The sequence below is a fragment of the Ischnura elegans genome, chromosome 6 (genome assembly GCF_921293095.1).
Source record: "Ischnura elegans chromosome 6, ioIscEleg1.1, whole genome shotgun sequence".
Lineage (NCBI taxonomy): Eukaryota > Metazoa > Arthropoda > Insecta > Odonata > Coenagrionidae > Ischnura > Ischnura elegans.
Genome location: NC_060251.1, coordinates 46,004,692 through 46,023,580, shown reverse-complemented (window position 1 = coordinate 46,023,580; position 18,889 = coordinate 46,004,692). Strand labels below are relative to the sequence as shown.

At 37.5% G+C, this 18,889-nt stretch overlaps 1 protein-coding gene across 7 annotated transcripts in view; it reads left to right on the top strand.

The window, feature by feature from the left end:
• The window catches only part of LOC124160608 (glutamate receptor ionotropic, kainate 2-like), a 491,042-nt gene that overhangs the window by 414,974 nt on the left and 57,179 nt on the right, over positions 1–18,889 (top strand). For 4 of the 7 annotated variants that reach the window (XM_046536501.1, XM_046536497.1, XM_046536499.1 and 1 more), the window contains one exon: positions 8,479–8,583. In XM_046536501.1, coding sequence (XP_046392457.1) covers positions 8,479–8,583 — 105 coding nt within the window. Of the gene's footprint in view, positions 1–5,793; positions 6,121–8,478; positions 8,584–18,889 lie in introns of all 7 variants that reach the window. The other 3 variants (XM_046536495.1, XM_046536498.1, XM_046536494.1) reach the window with 1 other exon arrangement.

The following is an 18,889-nucleotide window of genomic DNA, read 5'->3' as shown; positions in this document are numbered from 1 at the left end:
TTAGCGAATGATTAAGAAAGTGCTAATAAGGTGCTACTAACATTGATTCGATAAAAAAATACCTCTACATTTTTGCCTATTGTGTCAGTCATATCTGACTTTTTCAAAGCTCTAAGCATTGTCCATTATAGGCGGATTTAGGTGGGTACGGGGGCACGTGCTCCCCTCAGACGCCTAAAAAATAGACTAAAATTTTGATACGGTTATTACGTTTGTTTCGCCTTGTGTATTACGGAGCCTCAGTCTTTTAATATCGTATTAATAATTTTCATATTAAAATAAAGATAATATTTCGTACAGTTATTGTACGTATCTCAAAATACATCTTGGTTGGCTGCTTTTTCAAACTTTATATGCATGCATAAAATAGGAAGAGCTTATTTGTTAACAGTAGGTAGTAAGGGAAAGATATATATTCTACAACTTATTTTTAGCAATGCATTTGTGCATGCATTGTGTTCACTTATGCACGTTTTATAGCCTTCAACTTATGGCGTTGATTCGTAAAGATACAGTGGTGGTAAGATTAGAGTAGTATTACTAAATATAACTTTTTCCGGCGAACAATGGCAGTGCTTTTCTTGCGTTTCGCACCGGGTCAGGTGATCCATAACTTCTTCCAACATTTCGATGAACAACTCGCCCATCGTCATCAGGGATTCAGGAACCCAATGCCATTGCCTCCAAGTCTCTAGTATTTCCTAGTGTTACTAAAAATATAAATGAGATAATTTCATTATATATTATTCACTATGAGCGTCTTTAGCTTAGGAACCCTTTACTTTTATGAGAGGAATAGCGCCGATTTATGTGTATTTCTCCTGTGGATGGATCCGCTAAGAGAACTTGCAAAATAAAATTTTAAATTGGTCATTACGTTTTTTTGATAATTCATTACCGTTTGGGAAATCTGAGGGCCTATCATTTTCCGGGTATGCCTTATTAGTTGTGTGAGTGAAAAATCTAACCTTTGAACGTAGGTTTCCGCAGCAAGGGGCATCGTTGCTAATGGCTTCCGGGTGCAGCTGCGTGTTGCGCATTGTCTCGCAAGCTTTCTCGTTCGTTACAGGGCGCATCATCAGGCGATGAATGAAATTACGGAATAGGCGGAGCATGTTTACTCGGAAGATGTGCATCGAATTTTAATCTACGAGACGCAGGTGTTAGCCAAAGAGAAATTTTATCATCGACGACTAATGCGGGAGGCTATTGAGATTGAGAAATGCCCCCAGAATTCCAACAGAGTTGACGGCGTCAAACTCAGCCTGACCTGGAAAACAATTTTCCGAAAGAGGAAACGGCGAATATGTAACCAACAAGGTTATTCACTAGACACGAAGAAGAGGCCGCTCGCTGGTCAAGAACAGGGCTGAGAGTTCTGCTGACGTCAGCGCCGCCCTCCTCCCTCACAACTCCGGTGGATGGGGGAGGTTGGACGAGTATAGTAATTGACAACGTATTCCGTAATTTCATTCATCACCTGATGATGCGCCCTGTAGCGGACGCGAAAGCTTGCAAGACAATGCGCAACACGTAACTGCACCCGGAAGCCATTAGCAATGAAAAATCTTAAAATGAGTAAAATTAGTTTCCAACTTATAACTACCTTTAAAAAATATATCACACCGCATGACGTGGTGCTTGATTTTTTATTGAATTTCTGTGTTGTGATACTTAGAACTTAACGAAATATCCTGTGAAAAAATACGAGGGACTAAGCGTGATGGAGTGGAATTTTTCCATATTGAAGCGAACTTGCAATTTTTCATGATTATGAAATTTTACTTACGCCCTAGGTTCCGATATTACTACATCATCTTCAAAGTACAAAGAGAGCTATTTTGTACGTTGAAGATGATGTAGTAACATTGAAACCTAGGTCGGAAGCATATGTTTATTATCGTGGAAAATTGCATGTGTTTCTTCCAATAACGTGTGAAACTTCCGAGAAGAGTTTTCTTTTAAGCGAATCGACACATACTACTAAGTCAATCGGCGTGCAATATCCGTTTTTGGTTAGGGAAGGCCCTTGGCGATATCTTTGGATGTGCTTTGGTCTATAAGGGTTCTTGGCCATTGTTTCGTAGTACATTTTATATTTTTTGGAAGTTTCTTGCGTCGTTATTACGTAGGGTAAAGAAGCCAGTCGTCCTTCAGTATCCTCCGCACTTGCTCCAGCTCTCAAATGACTCCGATCCAATTCATATTTCACCCTCACCACTATCCCTCGTAATCCTCGAACATTACTGAGCCACTGCCCATCTATATGTGTTTATGTGTTGTTTGTGCGTTTCTGTGTTCACCAATTTCCGCCTATGTACACCGATGTGCGTAGAAAATGTCTGTTACCTCTTAGACCTAGATGAAAGAAATGCTTAGGATGTGGCTAGTTTTATACTTGTTTTCGTCTGTGTGTGCCATTACTGTCGCTAGAGAAACACGTATTCCTGGTTTTCCTACTGTGTTCACTTGCATTTCCTTTAACCCAACGTGCAACTTCCCCATGAGTTTTCAGTATGAATATGGTCCGATTCATCAGAAAAAGGGAAGGTCGAGTGTTTACATCTTGTTCCTTTTTCATTTTCTTCTAAAGCATTGATTTCCATAGTTCAGACATGAGCTTATTTAGAAATAATATTAGTAACAAGTGTTTAGCATGTCTGTGTGTTGATCAGGGGGTAGTTTTTCAACAAAAAAATCTATGTAAATTTTTCTTAGATGATTCACTAAAAACCTCCTAAATGTTTCGGAAAAGTGTAACTTTATTCAAATGGGGTCCTTAATGATCACTCCTTTATAGTTTAAATGTCATTACTATGTCCCAATGGTGGATATTTTCGAGTGACTATATCCACTGCTTCTGGTCAGCTTCTTTGTTGTGGTAAGCTCTTCATCGCACGCTTTTTTTCCTTTTCCTCTTCCCACCGGTTTTTTCCACGAACCTATTCCGTACGCATTTGTTTGTCCTATTCCTTCTTCTTCTGTAATGATTTCCTAACAATGTACTCGCATGTTACTGATCTACTCTGAAACATGATTCATCAAAACTGACCATTTCTAAACATTAACATATATTTTGGCTCTTATTTAATACATGATTAATACTCTGAAATATGTGCCACGCGATTTCCACAAAAATATATACATTTTCACATCATCCTCATTACTTTTGGAAAAAAACTCTTCATTTCATTTTATCCTATCTCTTCCATGATCATGTTTTTGCCCTAAAAATGGAATTACACCGTTAATCCATGATGCAAACACTCATATTTCCTGCCACGGCAAATTTTCGTTATAAAATCTTCCAATGACTGCTAACATCCCGGAAATTTATAATCGGGATTCTCGTCGTACATATTCCATCAACGTCGTACACTTTTTCACTCGTATTCACCATTATTTTCCAATCGTACCATCTATATGATGCATGGTGATGGCTAAAAAAAAAACACTCGTTCTTACAAAATTTTCAAATCATCCATCCCTTCTCCATTGCCATCAAATCGAATATCCGTCGCTTCTTTGTCGTAAATATTGTTCTTCGTCCGAACGCTCGAGTACGGTTTAAATATTTTTTCCATTATTTTAATCTAAAATTTGTGTTTTCCGCCCTTTTCTTCCGATTCCGATTTTCATTTTCCTTTTGGGTCATTTCCTTGGTTTTCCAACCCAACGTGGGAGATATACTCTTTCATCTTTTCCTGTCTCCCTTCGTCATTTCCCATCAATTTTTCTTCTCCTTCTCTCTCTCTCTCCTGTGCAAACTCTTATCCACTCACATTCCCTCCCACGATCCATCACTCTGTCGACCTCTGGATAAATAAACATGAAAATTTTCCCGAATCTTCTTTGTTTTTCCCATTTAATCGGCCTCATTCCACTCTCGACTGTTTTATAAAACCCTGTTCATCCTCTCCTCAATGATCGCTTTCGTCCGTTCGTCTATCCTTGATCTCTTTGGCATATATTTAATTTCCGGTCTCTTTTCTACACCGATGACTTGATTCTCGCGGTAATTTTTCAATCATTGATTGATCTTCTGTCATGGAATAAACTTTGATCAAATTAAAACCGCAATAAAAAACTTTTTCCCGAGAATATTGGTGCCAAAATATACACTTTTTTGTTGGAAAATGTTTGTCTCTGCCAACCAAATCTCAATTCATTGTGCGCCGTTTGTTTCTTTTGAAATATAATTGCATCTATAACGTTTTATTGGGGTCTTAAACTTAACTTCATTCGCTATAATTCATATTGTCAACAAAACTGTTACGGTCCACGAATCATTTCACTCATTGTCTTTTCGCAACATGCTTTCACACCATTATTACGTCTCTTTGCGCGCAATTTTTGCGTTTTACTTTAATACATGGTGCATCTCTATATCTCATCACCGTTTCCATCGTTGATTGGCAACGAACACATGTTATTCAATGTTTTGTGGTAAAATTATCATCATTTTTGGTACCACTTGTGTATCACGTTTACTCCCTCAAATGGAATCATTCAATTATTTTATTTAAACCACTTAATTTGCAAACAAACATATTTTCTTCTCTCTTTTATATGCGCTTTCCTGTTAAAATACTTTTCCAATTACATTTATGTGCGATTTTTCTTAATCTAACTAAAACGAAACATTTCATCAAATCTCTCTTCCATTTTCCGTAATGTATTATATATAATATTCAACGATTTCTTCCCCAACACCTATTATTGAGTGTTATTTATGAAAATTATACTCTTACATGGTAAAATTATCTGCCACATACTACTACACTTTTCACTGCCAAACAAAACATCAATTGGAATATTTTTTACTCACACAAATTACAAAACGGCTAAAATCCAACCTTTATTTGCCTTCACCTTATATGTGTGTCTGATTTGCACGTGAATCTAATTCACCTCCTACACTTAATAATCATGCCCCATGTAATTTCGCAAAATACTCCTCTTCAATCCCTAACTCGCACTATTTTCCTCGCTGCTGCACAACTCTGTTTTGCTGGACTATTTGTATCGAATTCTTGATAACCACTCATTTAAATCACCCCGCCAATGGTTAATTTAATGACTCATCACAAAACTTATCCACAACTCACTGATCTGTACACCACGTCACTTCATGCGCCACCATGACCTATTCTTTGCTGTTAACCCTCTGTTAAAATCTTTAACCACCCGCTCTCACACTTTTCGGGAATTCACTCTTTCCTTTTACGCTCATTTCAAACATTGATTTTGCCTCGGACTTTCTGTTATCTTCTACTTTCTTTGCTCTCTTCTGTGTTCCACTCCACCTGTTCCTTCTCACCACCTCTCTTATCCTTTCTTCCCTTTTGAATGTTGGAAAAAAATTAATCCCTCCCTGGCACCCCTTAAACGTACCAATCCCCGTTTGCTTTTCCATCAAACCAATCCCGAACGCGTACCACCTCCTCACCGTTTCTCCGCCTTCCATCACTTTCTTGCTATGTCTGTTTCATTCTATTCCCTCTATCTCCATCAATTCCTGTGTTGTAACGTGGACTAAACCCTTCCCGACAACCCATATGGAATTCGTTCCCCTTCATTTCCCTTCTTACAACCTATCCTGAGTCTCTCTTATTACCTGCTATTTGAAAAACAATCCTTTGGTAACCGAAACCAAACCTCATCCTTCTTATTTTTTTTACATTTATATAAAAAAACATCCCATATCCACCTCCTTCTCCTTCCTTGCCGTTTTTGTCCTCATCTCCTCTTCCTCCTACCCCGCTTTCGCTGTGCAAAAACAAACACCTCCAGGAGACGCCTTACGTCATGATCAAGCGCAACGCCAAGAAAGCTGGCGGCCGGGATTGGAGCCAAAACGGCGGCCACGTGGACAACGCATCAGCCACGTGGTCCAACAATGGCGTCGGCGGCGACGAGGAGGCGGACGAGGACCCGGACGAGGACGACAAGGAGTCGGGGAATGACCGCTACGAGGGATTCTGCATTGACCTGCTCCGTGAGATCGCCAGTATGGTTGGGTTCGAGTATCGAATCAAGTTGGTGCCAGACGGCAAGTACGGAGTGTACGATCTCGAGACCGGAGAATGGAACGGCATTGTGAGGCAACTGATGGACAAGGTGAGGGCGTTGTTGTGCCGGTTAGCCGCGAAGGGACCGGGAGGAGGTTCACTCTGCGATCCCTATCTCACGAAACGTGATGAGTTTCAATGGAGTGGAATCCAATGGGCTCGTTCACCATGTTTTGTTACCAATTACAAAGAGTTTGAAAAATAGAAAGACGTCCTGCGCCTACTTTTCGAGGTTCTGCGGGAGCAAATCGACTCCCTAAACCCTTTCACAGATAAGTTTATGACGTCATGGGATGCCTACCCAAAGCGCAATGTCATTCCAAAAAATTTGCTTACAACTCTTACAGATATCATAAGCGTCGGAATCTCATCATTTGCCGCCAAATTCAAATCACTGCAGCACGACCTCTTTTGATTCCATTGTTTCAAGTTAATTATATTTGGCTAAAAACGCCTCATTGAAATAGAACGATGTAAATATACTTTAAATCCTATTTAGGAACTAAATGCACCAATCAACTGATTCTAAGAACGAAGGCAGTTTAATTAGTTTCTTTCTTGGAGGAAAGAAACTTTTGTTAAAAATGTTTTGTAATCCGTTTCCATTTTATGAGCTGATTTAGTCATCCGTTCCTATTTTGTGAGCTGGAGCAATTTTTCAAGGACGATGCTATTTCGCCGAAAATGTAATGGTACTTGAAAAGGCATGAGTTATATTTAATGGGATTTATTCAGTTGATATACCCACCAATGAGGGTTTTTTCACCGTTGGAGTTTTTCATCAAAATATATAAAGAACCAAGCCAATTCTACAGAGGCAATTCGGTAGTACTGTGTTCCAATACAAATTCAACTGCTCGCTTGGTCTCATGAATTGGCATCTAGCCTCTCAACTTGAATCTGTAAGCCTTTCCGTTCCCTTAACTTAGACATATTTGGATTTCAATTTATACATTATACGGGGATAAAGAAAATGCTTGCCCTATTTTTCCTCTCACATCCTTAATTTTCGGCAATCAAAAGTGCGTTTGTAAATTTAGCAAAGGGACACCTTGATTCAACTTTTTCCCAAGGTTTAATGTTACTTAGCACATATATTTTTCTTATTCTATCATATTTTAATTCTTAGTGTAAAATCTTCCCTGGAATAATTACTACACCCAGATTAGGGATTCATATTACTCTTGTTTCATATTGTCTCTCTGTTGTACTTGTTTCAGTAAAAATAATTGGACTATTTTTTGCACAAATACTATCAACATTTGTTTTGATAAAAAACTTGTTTTGATAAAAATTGGTTTTCGGATTTCGACCGCGTTCTCATGAATGCCGACTCTTTTCCTAGCATGTTGTATGTTTCCTTCTTCAGACTTGAGCCTGTCCTGAGTACTCCTTAAGAATGGCAGGGCTCAAAACTACTGTCCATTTTCAGTTTCCTTGACTTTTTTCCTGTTTTCCAGGCAGAGATTTCAAATTTCTTCCACCTGACATTTGTTTGAAGCAGCTCTCCATGGGTCTCTCCTATCCGCTAACTCTTTCTAAGCGACGTATTTCTTCTCTTTTACACCCTTTATTATCTATCCTATGTATCGCATACGGGCCCATCGCTTGACCTTCTTCCCTTCCACCAGTCCTCGGACGGCAACAAAATAGCCAATTGGTCGCTCGAAAGCAAAAACGCGTTCAAGCACAATTATTATCTTTTTGCTACGACTTTGGGTTTTCTCAGGCCATAATTTAATTCTATTACTTTCAACGCTATGTGTACCCCTATTAGCTGGATTAATGTCGCCATCGCCGACTTGAGAACGAGGAAGAAGTCCGAAAACCAATGTAGTTGTTCACCGAACGCCTCGAAAATCATCGTTAAAAATCGTACGAAAATTTTACAGAGAAAGAACCATTTGCCTTGACGCGGATTCGAACTTGGATTGCCCGATTTCCGCTCTAGGCGCCTCAGTAGCTTAGCTAGCTATGCTACTAAATTACCGGACTATACCGGTCAAGATAGACAAGATAAATTTCCATAAATTTATCTTTCCATAAATTTCCATTGAAGGGAAAGACGCCTCGGTAGGTTACTGGCTAAAGCAATCGATCGGAAATTGGAGGATCTGGTTTTGCATCCCGGTCAAGGCGAAAAATTTTTTCTCTATGGAACTTTCGCACATTTTGTACATTGTGGGTGACTCCGTAAAGATATCACCGTGGTTAGTCCCGGTATACTTAAATTAGTCATGGTAAAAAAAATTGTAACATGTAAATTTAGAATGGCGACAGCGAAAGGATTCTTCAGACGAAATGAGCTCAATATTCTCTCGCATACCATTTATGAGAGTTTGCCTCCTGAATTATCCATGTTAACTCTTGTGTCATCTTTATTATCCCGACCATTTTCCTCCTATAGAAAGCGGACCTCGCCGTCGGATCAATGACCATCAACTACGCCCGCGAGAGTGTCATCGATTTCACCAAGCCCTTCATGAACCTCGGAATCAGCATTCTGTTTAAGGTAGGTAATCCTCCTTTATTGCTTTACTTTCTGCCTGGTGATTGCTTTGCGTGCCGTGCTTGGTGAATATGGACACTGATAATCCTCTGTGAGCGGCTTAAATATGGAACCAAGTCAATAAATTTTTGAGGATCATTCTGCGTTACCAATAACAGTGAAAAATTAGCAGGATGTTTTCGGCAGGCAGATATTTATCGTTTGCTTGCCATCATTGCTGGCTCGGCACATGAAATACTCTCAGAGGAAATATGTACAACAGCGCACACGATTTCTATGCAAAAACCAAATCAAAAAAATCAAAAAAGAAACCCAAACTTCCGAATAATCATGGAAAATAGAAACATTCAGCACCGTAAATACATATAGATGATTAGTAAAATCCTAGTAGAAAGACAATTTGATGGAAATTAATCTCTAAAATTTGTTAGTGAATAAACGTTATCGTCATATTCAGCCAATCAGACCTATCATATCCAACACGTGATCACGGATATTGCCATTTCAATCGTGGTCCAAAGCGCAGAAGCCAATGAGCGTAATCTTACATACAACTTCTGAGGAAATATCTCGCGCTGCCATCCTCCGCACAAGCTCCGTTTTCTGGTTGAGTCCCTCAGACTTCTCGGATTCCCTTGAGAAAGCGACCAGCATCGGTTGGGAAACTTTGGGGCCACCCAATGTCTGACGCGGCGACATAGCCCAAAAGTTTTTAATTCAACATGACCATTATTCATGTTTATTGCAATTTTTCTGTCATTCCATACCTTCTCTGTGACTGAAATGTAAATTGTGGTTATGATACAAACTGGATCCCTTCAGTCGTCGAATTATAATTTATCATACCATTCCTTAAGGTTTACCAGTGACATTCAGTTGAAAAAATATACTGGAGATATCCTCAGTAAAACTTTCAACGAAGATACTGTGGGGCGAAAATAAATATTGACAAAGATAATGAAATGACTTATATCACTTAAGCCTGGCGACATTATGTCTCATTGCCTCACCTTTATCATTTCAGAGTATAATTTATTGATTGATAGTGTTATACCATCGAGATTACTGTAATTTTAGATCTATCTATGCAAAATAAATTCTGTTGGTACGAATTTCATTGGAGCGTGCTTTCCCTGATGAATTTTCTAATAACATCTACAAATAAATGAGAATTTCATTAATACTTTCTCTCATTTGTTTTTTTAGTCCTTGTGGGCATCGTCTTTAAAATAATTTCAACTTGGCATTTAAGTGGTTTAGTTTCGGTTAGGGTCATTTTTAGAGCAAAGGCTCGATGTTCATCAATGATACCGTAAAGTGCATTGTGTCGAGAAGAATTTAAACATGTTCATAAAACGTTACTCAGCTACAAAACCTTTGCAGGCTATTGATTTATGATATGCACGGAATGAGTATTTGATCAAAGTAAGTCAACATTGACTGCTGATTTCCGTTCGAGATGTGTCAATGAGCTCTTCATTGTCATGATAAATATATAGTGGGTCGATTATATGTGTACGTTTAATATTTGGGTAATATTCTTTCCTGATTTAGGTATATTTAGCTGAATATTGGATTAATGAGCCCTTGCTTTACAGATATGGTTTTAATCCATATTTATTCATCTTCATTTACTCTCTAACATAATAAACTACTTATCATTGCATCTCTCAATCTGAGTGATGTTGTCTTTCAGCTGGCGGGAAAGGAAGTTTGATAGTAACCATGGGATACACTTTTAATTTTTTTCCTGAGTGCATGGTTCATTAGTACCTGATCGGCGATCCAACACCTCTTTAATGGAGAATGATTGGAGAAATTGGTTCCACATGGGTGGATTATGTAATATTTGACTATCGACTAAAGAGTTCACTCTTTACGCCATTTGACCTTGAGTAATAAATTATATACGGTTCGAATTTGATTATTTTTTAGTTTACTGTAATTTTAAAGTGGAAGTTGTTTAAACGTCCGTTTCTAAAGGTATTGCGTGCGAGTTTTTGTGTTTGTTTTATTTTTTATTTGTTTTAAATCTTGAATAAATCAAAAACTGGATTAAATTTTTGCTCCAATATTTCACGCAATTTAATACTGCCTAATCCACCAATTTTGCTATTATTTTCAGAGGAATTAATTCGTGCGTAACAAAATTAAATTTATCTTTAGCACTTATAGCAATAGAGCTTGCCTGTAACTAATCCCTTTTGCAATGCTTGATGATATAATTCGATCAAACTTGATCTCTATTGACACCGGACTTGTTAATGGAATTATTATAAAAATACACTTTGAAGGATAAATAATAAAATCCAAAATCCAGGATGGACATTTAAATGCTACTCACTCCATTACGAAATTAATAACCAGCTCGCTTTTAATTCAATAACTCTTAGCCCATCGTTTTTTTTTAATTCTGGAGCTCTAAATCAGGGTAAACAAATAAAAGCTTGTACGAGTCAAAGTAAAAAAGGCTATTGTTTACCTGTATGTTGTTTCAGTTTCGAAATTCAAAAGGATTACAACCAATAATACTTATTCTCTTAACTCGAAAAGTGAATATTTATAGTTGCTGTCGATAAAGTAAAATTTAAGACGAAAATCAAATCCAAGGTGCTATAAAATCTTCTCTTTTACTCTTTTCGGGCAACCCTAAAATAAATCCATGAAGTGCGAGTTGGCACAAGGTAAGGAACTGGCCCCTTACGCTGATTGTGTAAAATTCACTCGCCTGTGGCCTAGTACGAGGTGAGCTCTACCTTCACTTATCCCAACGTACCTTAAGTTGAATCACTGAAGGAGTAAAAAATATTTACACATTTGGGTGGTACGGTAGCTATCCAATGGACGCTATTATTTTACTAACGTTCTAACTATTTTGTCATTAAATCGAATCAAGAAAATGATGTCGTTCATGCACCGATATTAGATTTATTCACTCATTACCAATGCGGAGGGAATTTCAGGAGTTATTACGCCGGAAAAACTGAGTTCTGTAATTTAGGAAGAGGTATTTCATATCAGAATTAAATGGTGAAATTCTTGTTTCCTCATCATCACTGGTCAACAATCCTAGGATTGGTTTGACGCAGCTCTCCACTCAATTCTCCTATCAGCTAATCTTTTCACACCTACTTATTTCTTCTCTTTCACATCTCTCTTTACTTGTTCCATATATTTTGTTCGAGGTCTTCCTTTTCCGTTCTTGCCTTCCATTTGTCCCTCGACGATTGTCTTCATCAGGCCATCATGTCTCAATATGTGGCCTATAAGGTTGTTCCGTCTTCTTATTAAGGTTTACATGAGGCTTCTCTTCTCTCCTACTCTTCTTAGGACTTCCTCGCAACTAACTCGGTCGATCCATTTTATTTTCTTCATTCTTCTGTAGCACCACATTTCGAAGGCCTCTATCCTTGCTTTCTCCGCTGCCGTCATTGTCCAAGCCTCACTTCCGTATAGGAGCATACTACAAATGTAAGTTCTTATAAATTGTTTCTTTACTTCCATATTTAAGTTTCCCGCTGTAAGCAAGTCTCTCTTTTGGTGGAATGCTCTCTTTGCCTGGGCTATTCTGCTGATAATTTCTTTCTTACTTCTCCAGTCACTAGTTATCTTGCTTCCCAAATAACCGAATCCATCCACCTCTTTCAGTTCTTGCTTCCCTATTTTAATGTTAGTCTTGACTTCTTCTCTTCTGCTGCATACTAAGATCTTGGTTTTCTTCGTGCTTATTTTCAGTTGATATCTACTCATTACCCTACCTATAATAACCAGAATATTTTTCAAATCCCTCTGCTATAACGGCTATGCCATCGGTAAATCTTAGCATGCTAATTTTTTCTCCATGGATATTCACTCCCAATGCCTTTTCTTTGATTTCATTAATGGCTTTTTCAACGCAAACGTTGAAAATTACAGGTGACAATGTACAGCCTTGTCGCACTCCTTTCCTAACTCTTGCTTCTTCACAGCTGGGCCCTGATTGTATCACCGCTACTTGGTTTTTGTATAAACTGTGGATGATTCTTCTGTCATTATAAAAAAAACCCAATTTCCTTTAGAATTTCAAGCATTGTGCTCCAATCCACGTTGTCAAATGCTTTCTCTAAGTCCACAAACGCAACGAACGTTGGCTTGTTCTTTTCCATTCTCTTCTCTATGAGCAGTCTAAGGGCCAATATTGCTTCCCTTGTGCCTATGTTTTTTCTGAATCCAAATTGGTCCTCATCCAAGTACTCTTCTACTTTTCGTTCCATTCTTCTATAGATGATCCTTGTCAGTATCTTCGACGCATGTGTAGTAAGGCTCATGGTCCTAAAGTATTCGCAGTTCTCCGCTCTTTTCTTCTTAGGAATAGGGATTATAATGTTCCTCTCGAAGTCCTTTGGTATCTCACCTGTGGAATACATTTCACTAATGATTTTGTATAGCTGGTTCAACGTTTTCTCTCCTGAATTTTTAATTAGTTCTGCAGGAATGTTTCCTATAGGTGGAAATAATATCCTTGGTAAATCTAAGTTTTGCTGTAAGAGATTGAAATGGTGCGTGGCTAGTATGTTCGCTTTCTGACAATGGGTCCAAGTTCAAACCCCGACGGTGGTGGAAGAGATGTTTCCGAGTCTCTCATTATTTATATGGTCGATCCATTTAATCTTTATCATTCTTCTGTAGAACCACATTTCGAAGGCCTCTATCTTTGCTTTCTCCGCTGCTGTCATTGTCCATGCCTCACTTCCGTAGGAAAGCAAACTCCAAGAGGGAGTTCTATTAAATTGTTTCCTTATTTTTATGCTTGAATTTCCTGCAGTAAGTAAATCTTTCTTCTGGTGGAATGCTCTCTCTACTCATTGCTAATTATCCTGCTTCCCAAGTGGCGATGCCTCTTCTTTATGGCATACCATACCAGTAACTCTGTAATTTTTCCGCGGCTTGAAACATTCTATGTTCGCGAAAATATCTAAAACTGATGATTTTCGGAGAAAGCCAAATATTTCTAAATCAATTGTTATAATGGGAAGTCATACATGAAAATTGTGAAATTTTCTGGAAAATTAAATTTAACTTCGCTTATGTAAAATCAAGCGCTTTTACTTTATTAGCTGTGTTCGAATCTGCTTTAAAATTACTCCGGTTGACGAACTTATTCCGTGGGTAACATTTTCCTCCTAAAACTGGATGTGCCGCGAAACGCATCGATAATATTTGTTCCCTACCACCCTTATCTACTCAAGGATTCCGTGGTAAACCGTGCGGGAAGGTAATCAGTCGGTTATGTAAGAGAAGTGACTGTCCTGTGCAGCTGCTTTCAAAGTGGCCACGGTTATGGAGAGGATCTAAATGATCGTCGTCGAGTTGTGGAAAACCTGTGGAGTCCGCCTTATGTGACGAGGTTATTTCATCTCATTCCACGGGTGAAATTTATCGACGGAATGAGCGAGGTTAAACGGTCTACTCAGCACCATGAAACCATAAACTTGTTGCTCCGTATTCCATATCACTGAGGACATCTTAATGCTTCTAAAGCCTTTACGACAATATTTAATAGTTTTCGAGTTGACTGTGTGAATCTCTTATTCGTGGCGCAATTAATTTTTAAAATAATATAATATATCCATTAATTACATATGACAAACATAGCCCCTTTGAGCCACATGACTTGTCAGAAAGTTTTACACATATACATACAATGCGGAAATAGCAGAATAATGTACAAAAACATTTAAAATGTAACAGAAAATCATATTATTACTACTGATTATACCAAGTTAATAAATTTAGTCATTCCACCTTTTTGAAGACATGGGCATTCGTACCAAATATGTTGAACATAATCAGTTAAAAATGTTAACCTCATCCAGTCACAACGCATATACATCTTCAATTACTTCTACCATTCCTTTAAAATCCCCAAGGTGTTTAGGAATTCATTGTATTGAACTTTGTAAATTTCACGTAACTCTATTAGATAAACCTCGACCGGTTTCAACACTCGCGTGACATACTAAAAAGGAAATAGTGTGTTTGCATGTCGAGGTTTGTCAAATAAAGTTAAGTGGAATTTACTGAGTCTCAATATATTTGTTTAGCTATTTTGGCGTTCCATGGCGGTTGTGTGAATAAACACGTTTAAAATTGAGCCTATTTTGTTTGTTGCTTGGAAATATTCACGTTCATTTATGTTTCCCTGGTTGTTAAAAATATTGGAATTTCGATTTTATAGATTTGCAACAGTAATATTCTTCGTTTATGTTTTAGGCTTTAGCTTGCCATTAAAATTTTCTCCATCAATATTTTGTCAGAACTAACTCATTTTGAGCGCTAGTTTTGTTGGAAATTGAATAAACGACTCCAATTTGTTTGTATTTTCTCCAATTTTTATTTATTCTCTCAAAGATATGTGTATCAATATGATTAGAAAAAACACTTACAAGAACGATTCTCATTTTAAAGTAAAGGTATTAAGTGTCCCGATGAATAAGAGCTTGATAAATCTGAGATCTGTGATAAATAAGAGCTAAGACCAGATGCACCTTCCGAAGGAAAAAGATACTCTTTTTCACAGAGCGAGGAATTTTGACTTTTTATGCCTTATTTTTACACTCTTTAAAAGAAGAGATCTTTAATCCTCATCAACCCTCAAAAATAGATTTTTTTATACTATAAAGGGGTATTTTTGGTTTCATTTAATACTTTTTATGGTCCAATTTAAATATGCAAATTCGCTCAGAATGACGACCTTTTGGATCCATGCCTTACTGATCCTTTTTTAAAATTCGAGTTCGTAAAATGTAAGATGCTTGGAATTTAACGGATTATTTATGTTCCACATGAATACATTTGGCGTTGTGTAACAAAGTTAAACGCTTCTCTGTTATGGCTACGTATGATTTGTATACTAGGTAAGAGATATCAATATTTTCCTTAATATTTTCTCCACCTGTGTAAGTGGTTTTTTTTCTATTTCTGATTATTCCCTCAAGTTTCAAAAGCACCCTTCATTTGACCGTTTTTGTAATAAATGGGACATAAAGAGATTCTTATTAGCACATGATCATCTCCCACTACGCTGAGGTCATTCTTCACATGAATACAAGCAGTTCATAAATTCATGTACCGACGCGACGCTACGCTTTGAATCCTCTTGCGTTTTTGACGTAAAATTTAGAGTGGGATTAGCCTTTCAAGTGTCGATGGTTCTTACCTGACCCGATTTAAAACTCATGAATAATTTCTTCATGTAGCGTGTCTACGAATAATCGGATCTCACAATCGTTCATGCGTGGTGGAAGTCAAAGGAGGAGAGATGAAAATTATTAATGGAAATTTTGGCGTTCGTATTTCAAAGTATCTTTCAGGAAAGCTGTTATGGCACCAGGATATCGTATTTTATTCATTAGTAGTTCAACAAACGTATTAAAAGGTAAAATACTCGAAAATATTCTGAAGAAATACCTTTTGTGTGTATGACATATCTCTCGAATTAATAAATGAAACTATTTTTGTTACTGTAGCATTTTGTGAATTGACGAAAGGTATTTCGACCTCAAGTTATTGCTTAGCTTACCATTCGAGTTTCTTTTATTATTTATTAGAAAGGGTACATAATTATTGGTCGGTATTTTCACTTCATATAGCGAGATAAATTGTTAAACTCAAGCTTGGCCATTTTTGAATAGGCATGTTAATAGAAGCTTTTCCTAAATTGTTATTTTATGGAATAATGTTTAGACTGTATAAAGACTTCTTGAAAGGGGATACAATATCGCAAGTAGTGCCTATGCCCGCTACATTTCTTATAACTCTTTACATCATGTATCAATATTTGAGGCTTTGGAGTCACAGAGGAATTACTTTTAATTCTAGGGCCTCACTACTTCAGCATGGCTAAGTCACCTTCAACGTCCCTAAGGAATTGGATCCTTAACGTTATCACGGGAAGAGCAAAATTTAAGGGTCCCTCATCAGACGGTACCACTCCATACCATCTTCACTTAAATTATTCCCTTCGAATCTTTCCGAAAGGAAGATACCATATTCCGCTTGTTACACTCAAATTTAAAGCATGCGCAACTCGAGATTCATATTTTCATATGAGTTCTCCTTTTTTCGCGTTCACAAATTTTGTCTCAGAAGTAATAGGATAAAATTCGAATTTTACCTGGGATAATTGGCGATTATAATTGTAAAATTTCTTTGCCGGTATGGTAATATTTTGTTTCTTCGTAATTTGTAGCAAATGAAATCCCACGCTTTCCTTTGATGTACTTCTTTTCTAAATCTTCCTTCATAAAGATGAGCCATCTTCATCAGCAATTAAGAAAGTACTTTCATGAAAACGATGAGATTTATTCCATTGAGATTAGATGTTTCAGTCCAGTATGCGCATTTCAAACGTTTTCCATGTTTTCGCGAGTTACTATTGAGTGGATGTAGTATTTAATTTTTTTTTCATTTTTAATGATTTGACCGAATTTACTGACGATGCAGCGATTTTCATTTTTTTTAATAACCTTAGCTTGGATTCTTTTTCTTTTTTCTGTGCAAAAACCGCGGGATAAAAGTATGCCGCATCAATATATTCAATTTGAAGCTTGAAGAAATGGTGTTTGGACATAATTTAGTGGGACACAAGTTGAGTATTAAAAGTGAGAGCCAAATCTTTGGTTAAATACTTGGCCCCACTATTCTAATGTGGTGGAGTAAAAATAAGTTGCGTAAGTGTATTTCATCTAACTCTTAGCTAATAAAGTTTTTGTTTACAACGCAAACGAATTATTTCTCCCACAAATTTGTATATTCATTGCGTTGACATGTATCATCAGCTCTACAGAGCATTTACCACCGGTAATAGATAATCATGGATTTATGCAGGAATACTTTAAAAAATTATTCGGCGAGATTGTGGTCAATTTACAGAATTTATGAAAATGTACAGATAAAGGAGCTATGGACATGATTAAAAAATGCTCGGACTTTTTATAACACTCTAACATAATAACTCTAAATATAACAGGTATCTTTATGCATAAAAGAGGATGTCTGTTTGTCTGTCCGCCATGCGTCTCCATTAGGCCGTACTGATCGCAACCAAAGTTAGCACATAGGTGCATCACATGTTACCAAATCCCGTAGTACTACTTTCAGTTGCGTCCGACGTGTACTTTGAGTCGTTTACTCATTACCATTTGTTACTTCACGTCATACAAATCCTGCTGTTGGGAATCCTACCAGGTAGGCACATTTAAAACACTCAAAGGGAAAACATAACTCTATGGGGACTAGAATCAAACATTTATCCTCTCGGTGAAAAATATTTGCTGTGGTATGCGCTCACACTACGCTTTTGGTCTATGCACGTATGGACATACTGATCAACGATTAGGAGCAATGAATAAGCTTATCCCGTGCGCGGTATGCAGTTATCGTTTTTTTTTTTTAATTTCTCTGGGTACTGTCCTTTCTCGAGCCGGGTGGCCTGCAAGTTGTAAAAGAAATCATGTATATATTAAGAAATCATGTAAATATTATTATTATTTGTTTACTAACCCCCATCGGAATCCAACCTATCACATGAAATCAGGAATTAAAATGGTAGAATTTATCAAGGCGGGAATTTTAGCGCAAAGTCATGATGGAAAGTGATTTTTCAGGAATGGGATTTTTTTTAATTTTTCATATTCTTTACTTTGCTATATTTTTTCCAAGAGGTGTCAACTGGCATCCCCCACGCAGGTGTTCACAAATTTTAGGTATACTTTGAGCCTGTATTTTATCATAAAATTTGGTAAGATTGCCCATGGCATAATGGAGGAAATGAGCATCATTAATGAGTAACACATTGCAAAGAATCTAAGTTAAACCTCGAGATAAGTTTTTCACTTAAGTAGTTTGAGGAAACTATTTGCTTCAGGTCATATTGTCAGTGTATTTAAATCATTAAGTAATAGCCAATTACGTTTAATTAACTATCTTAAGAATACCTTCCGCCAGAATGGGTACGGAGAGCGGCAGATCACTTTGGCCTTCAGAAAATCCTCCGCAACTGCAAAGAGCTCGGTTATGAAGGAAGACCAACCTAAACCGACAGCCAGGGCCTTTTTACCCTATATTTCCACTATTTCGGGCAAGATTTCTAGGGTTTTGAGGAGGTATAATATCGAAACCATCCATCGCCCTATGACGAGTTTAAGAGATCGCCTCGTCTGTGTAAAAGATCCAATTGGCCTTATGACTCCTGGAGTTTATAAAATCCCCTGTGAGTGTGGTAATGTCTACGTGGGTGAGACTGGGTGAACAATATCTACTCGTCTCA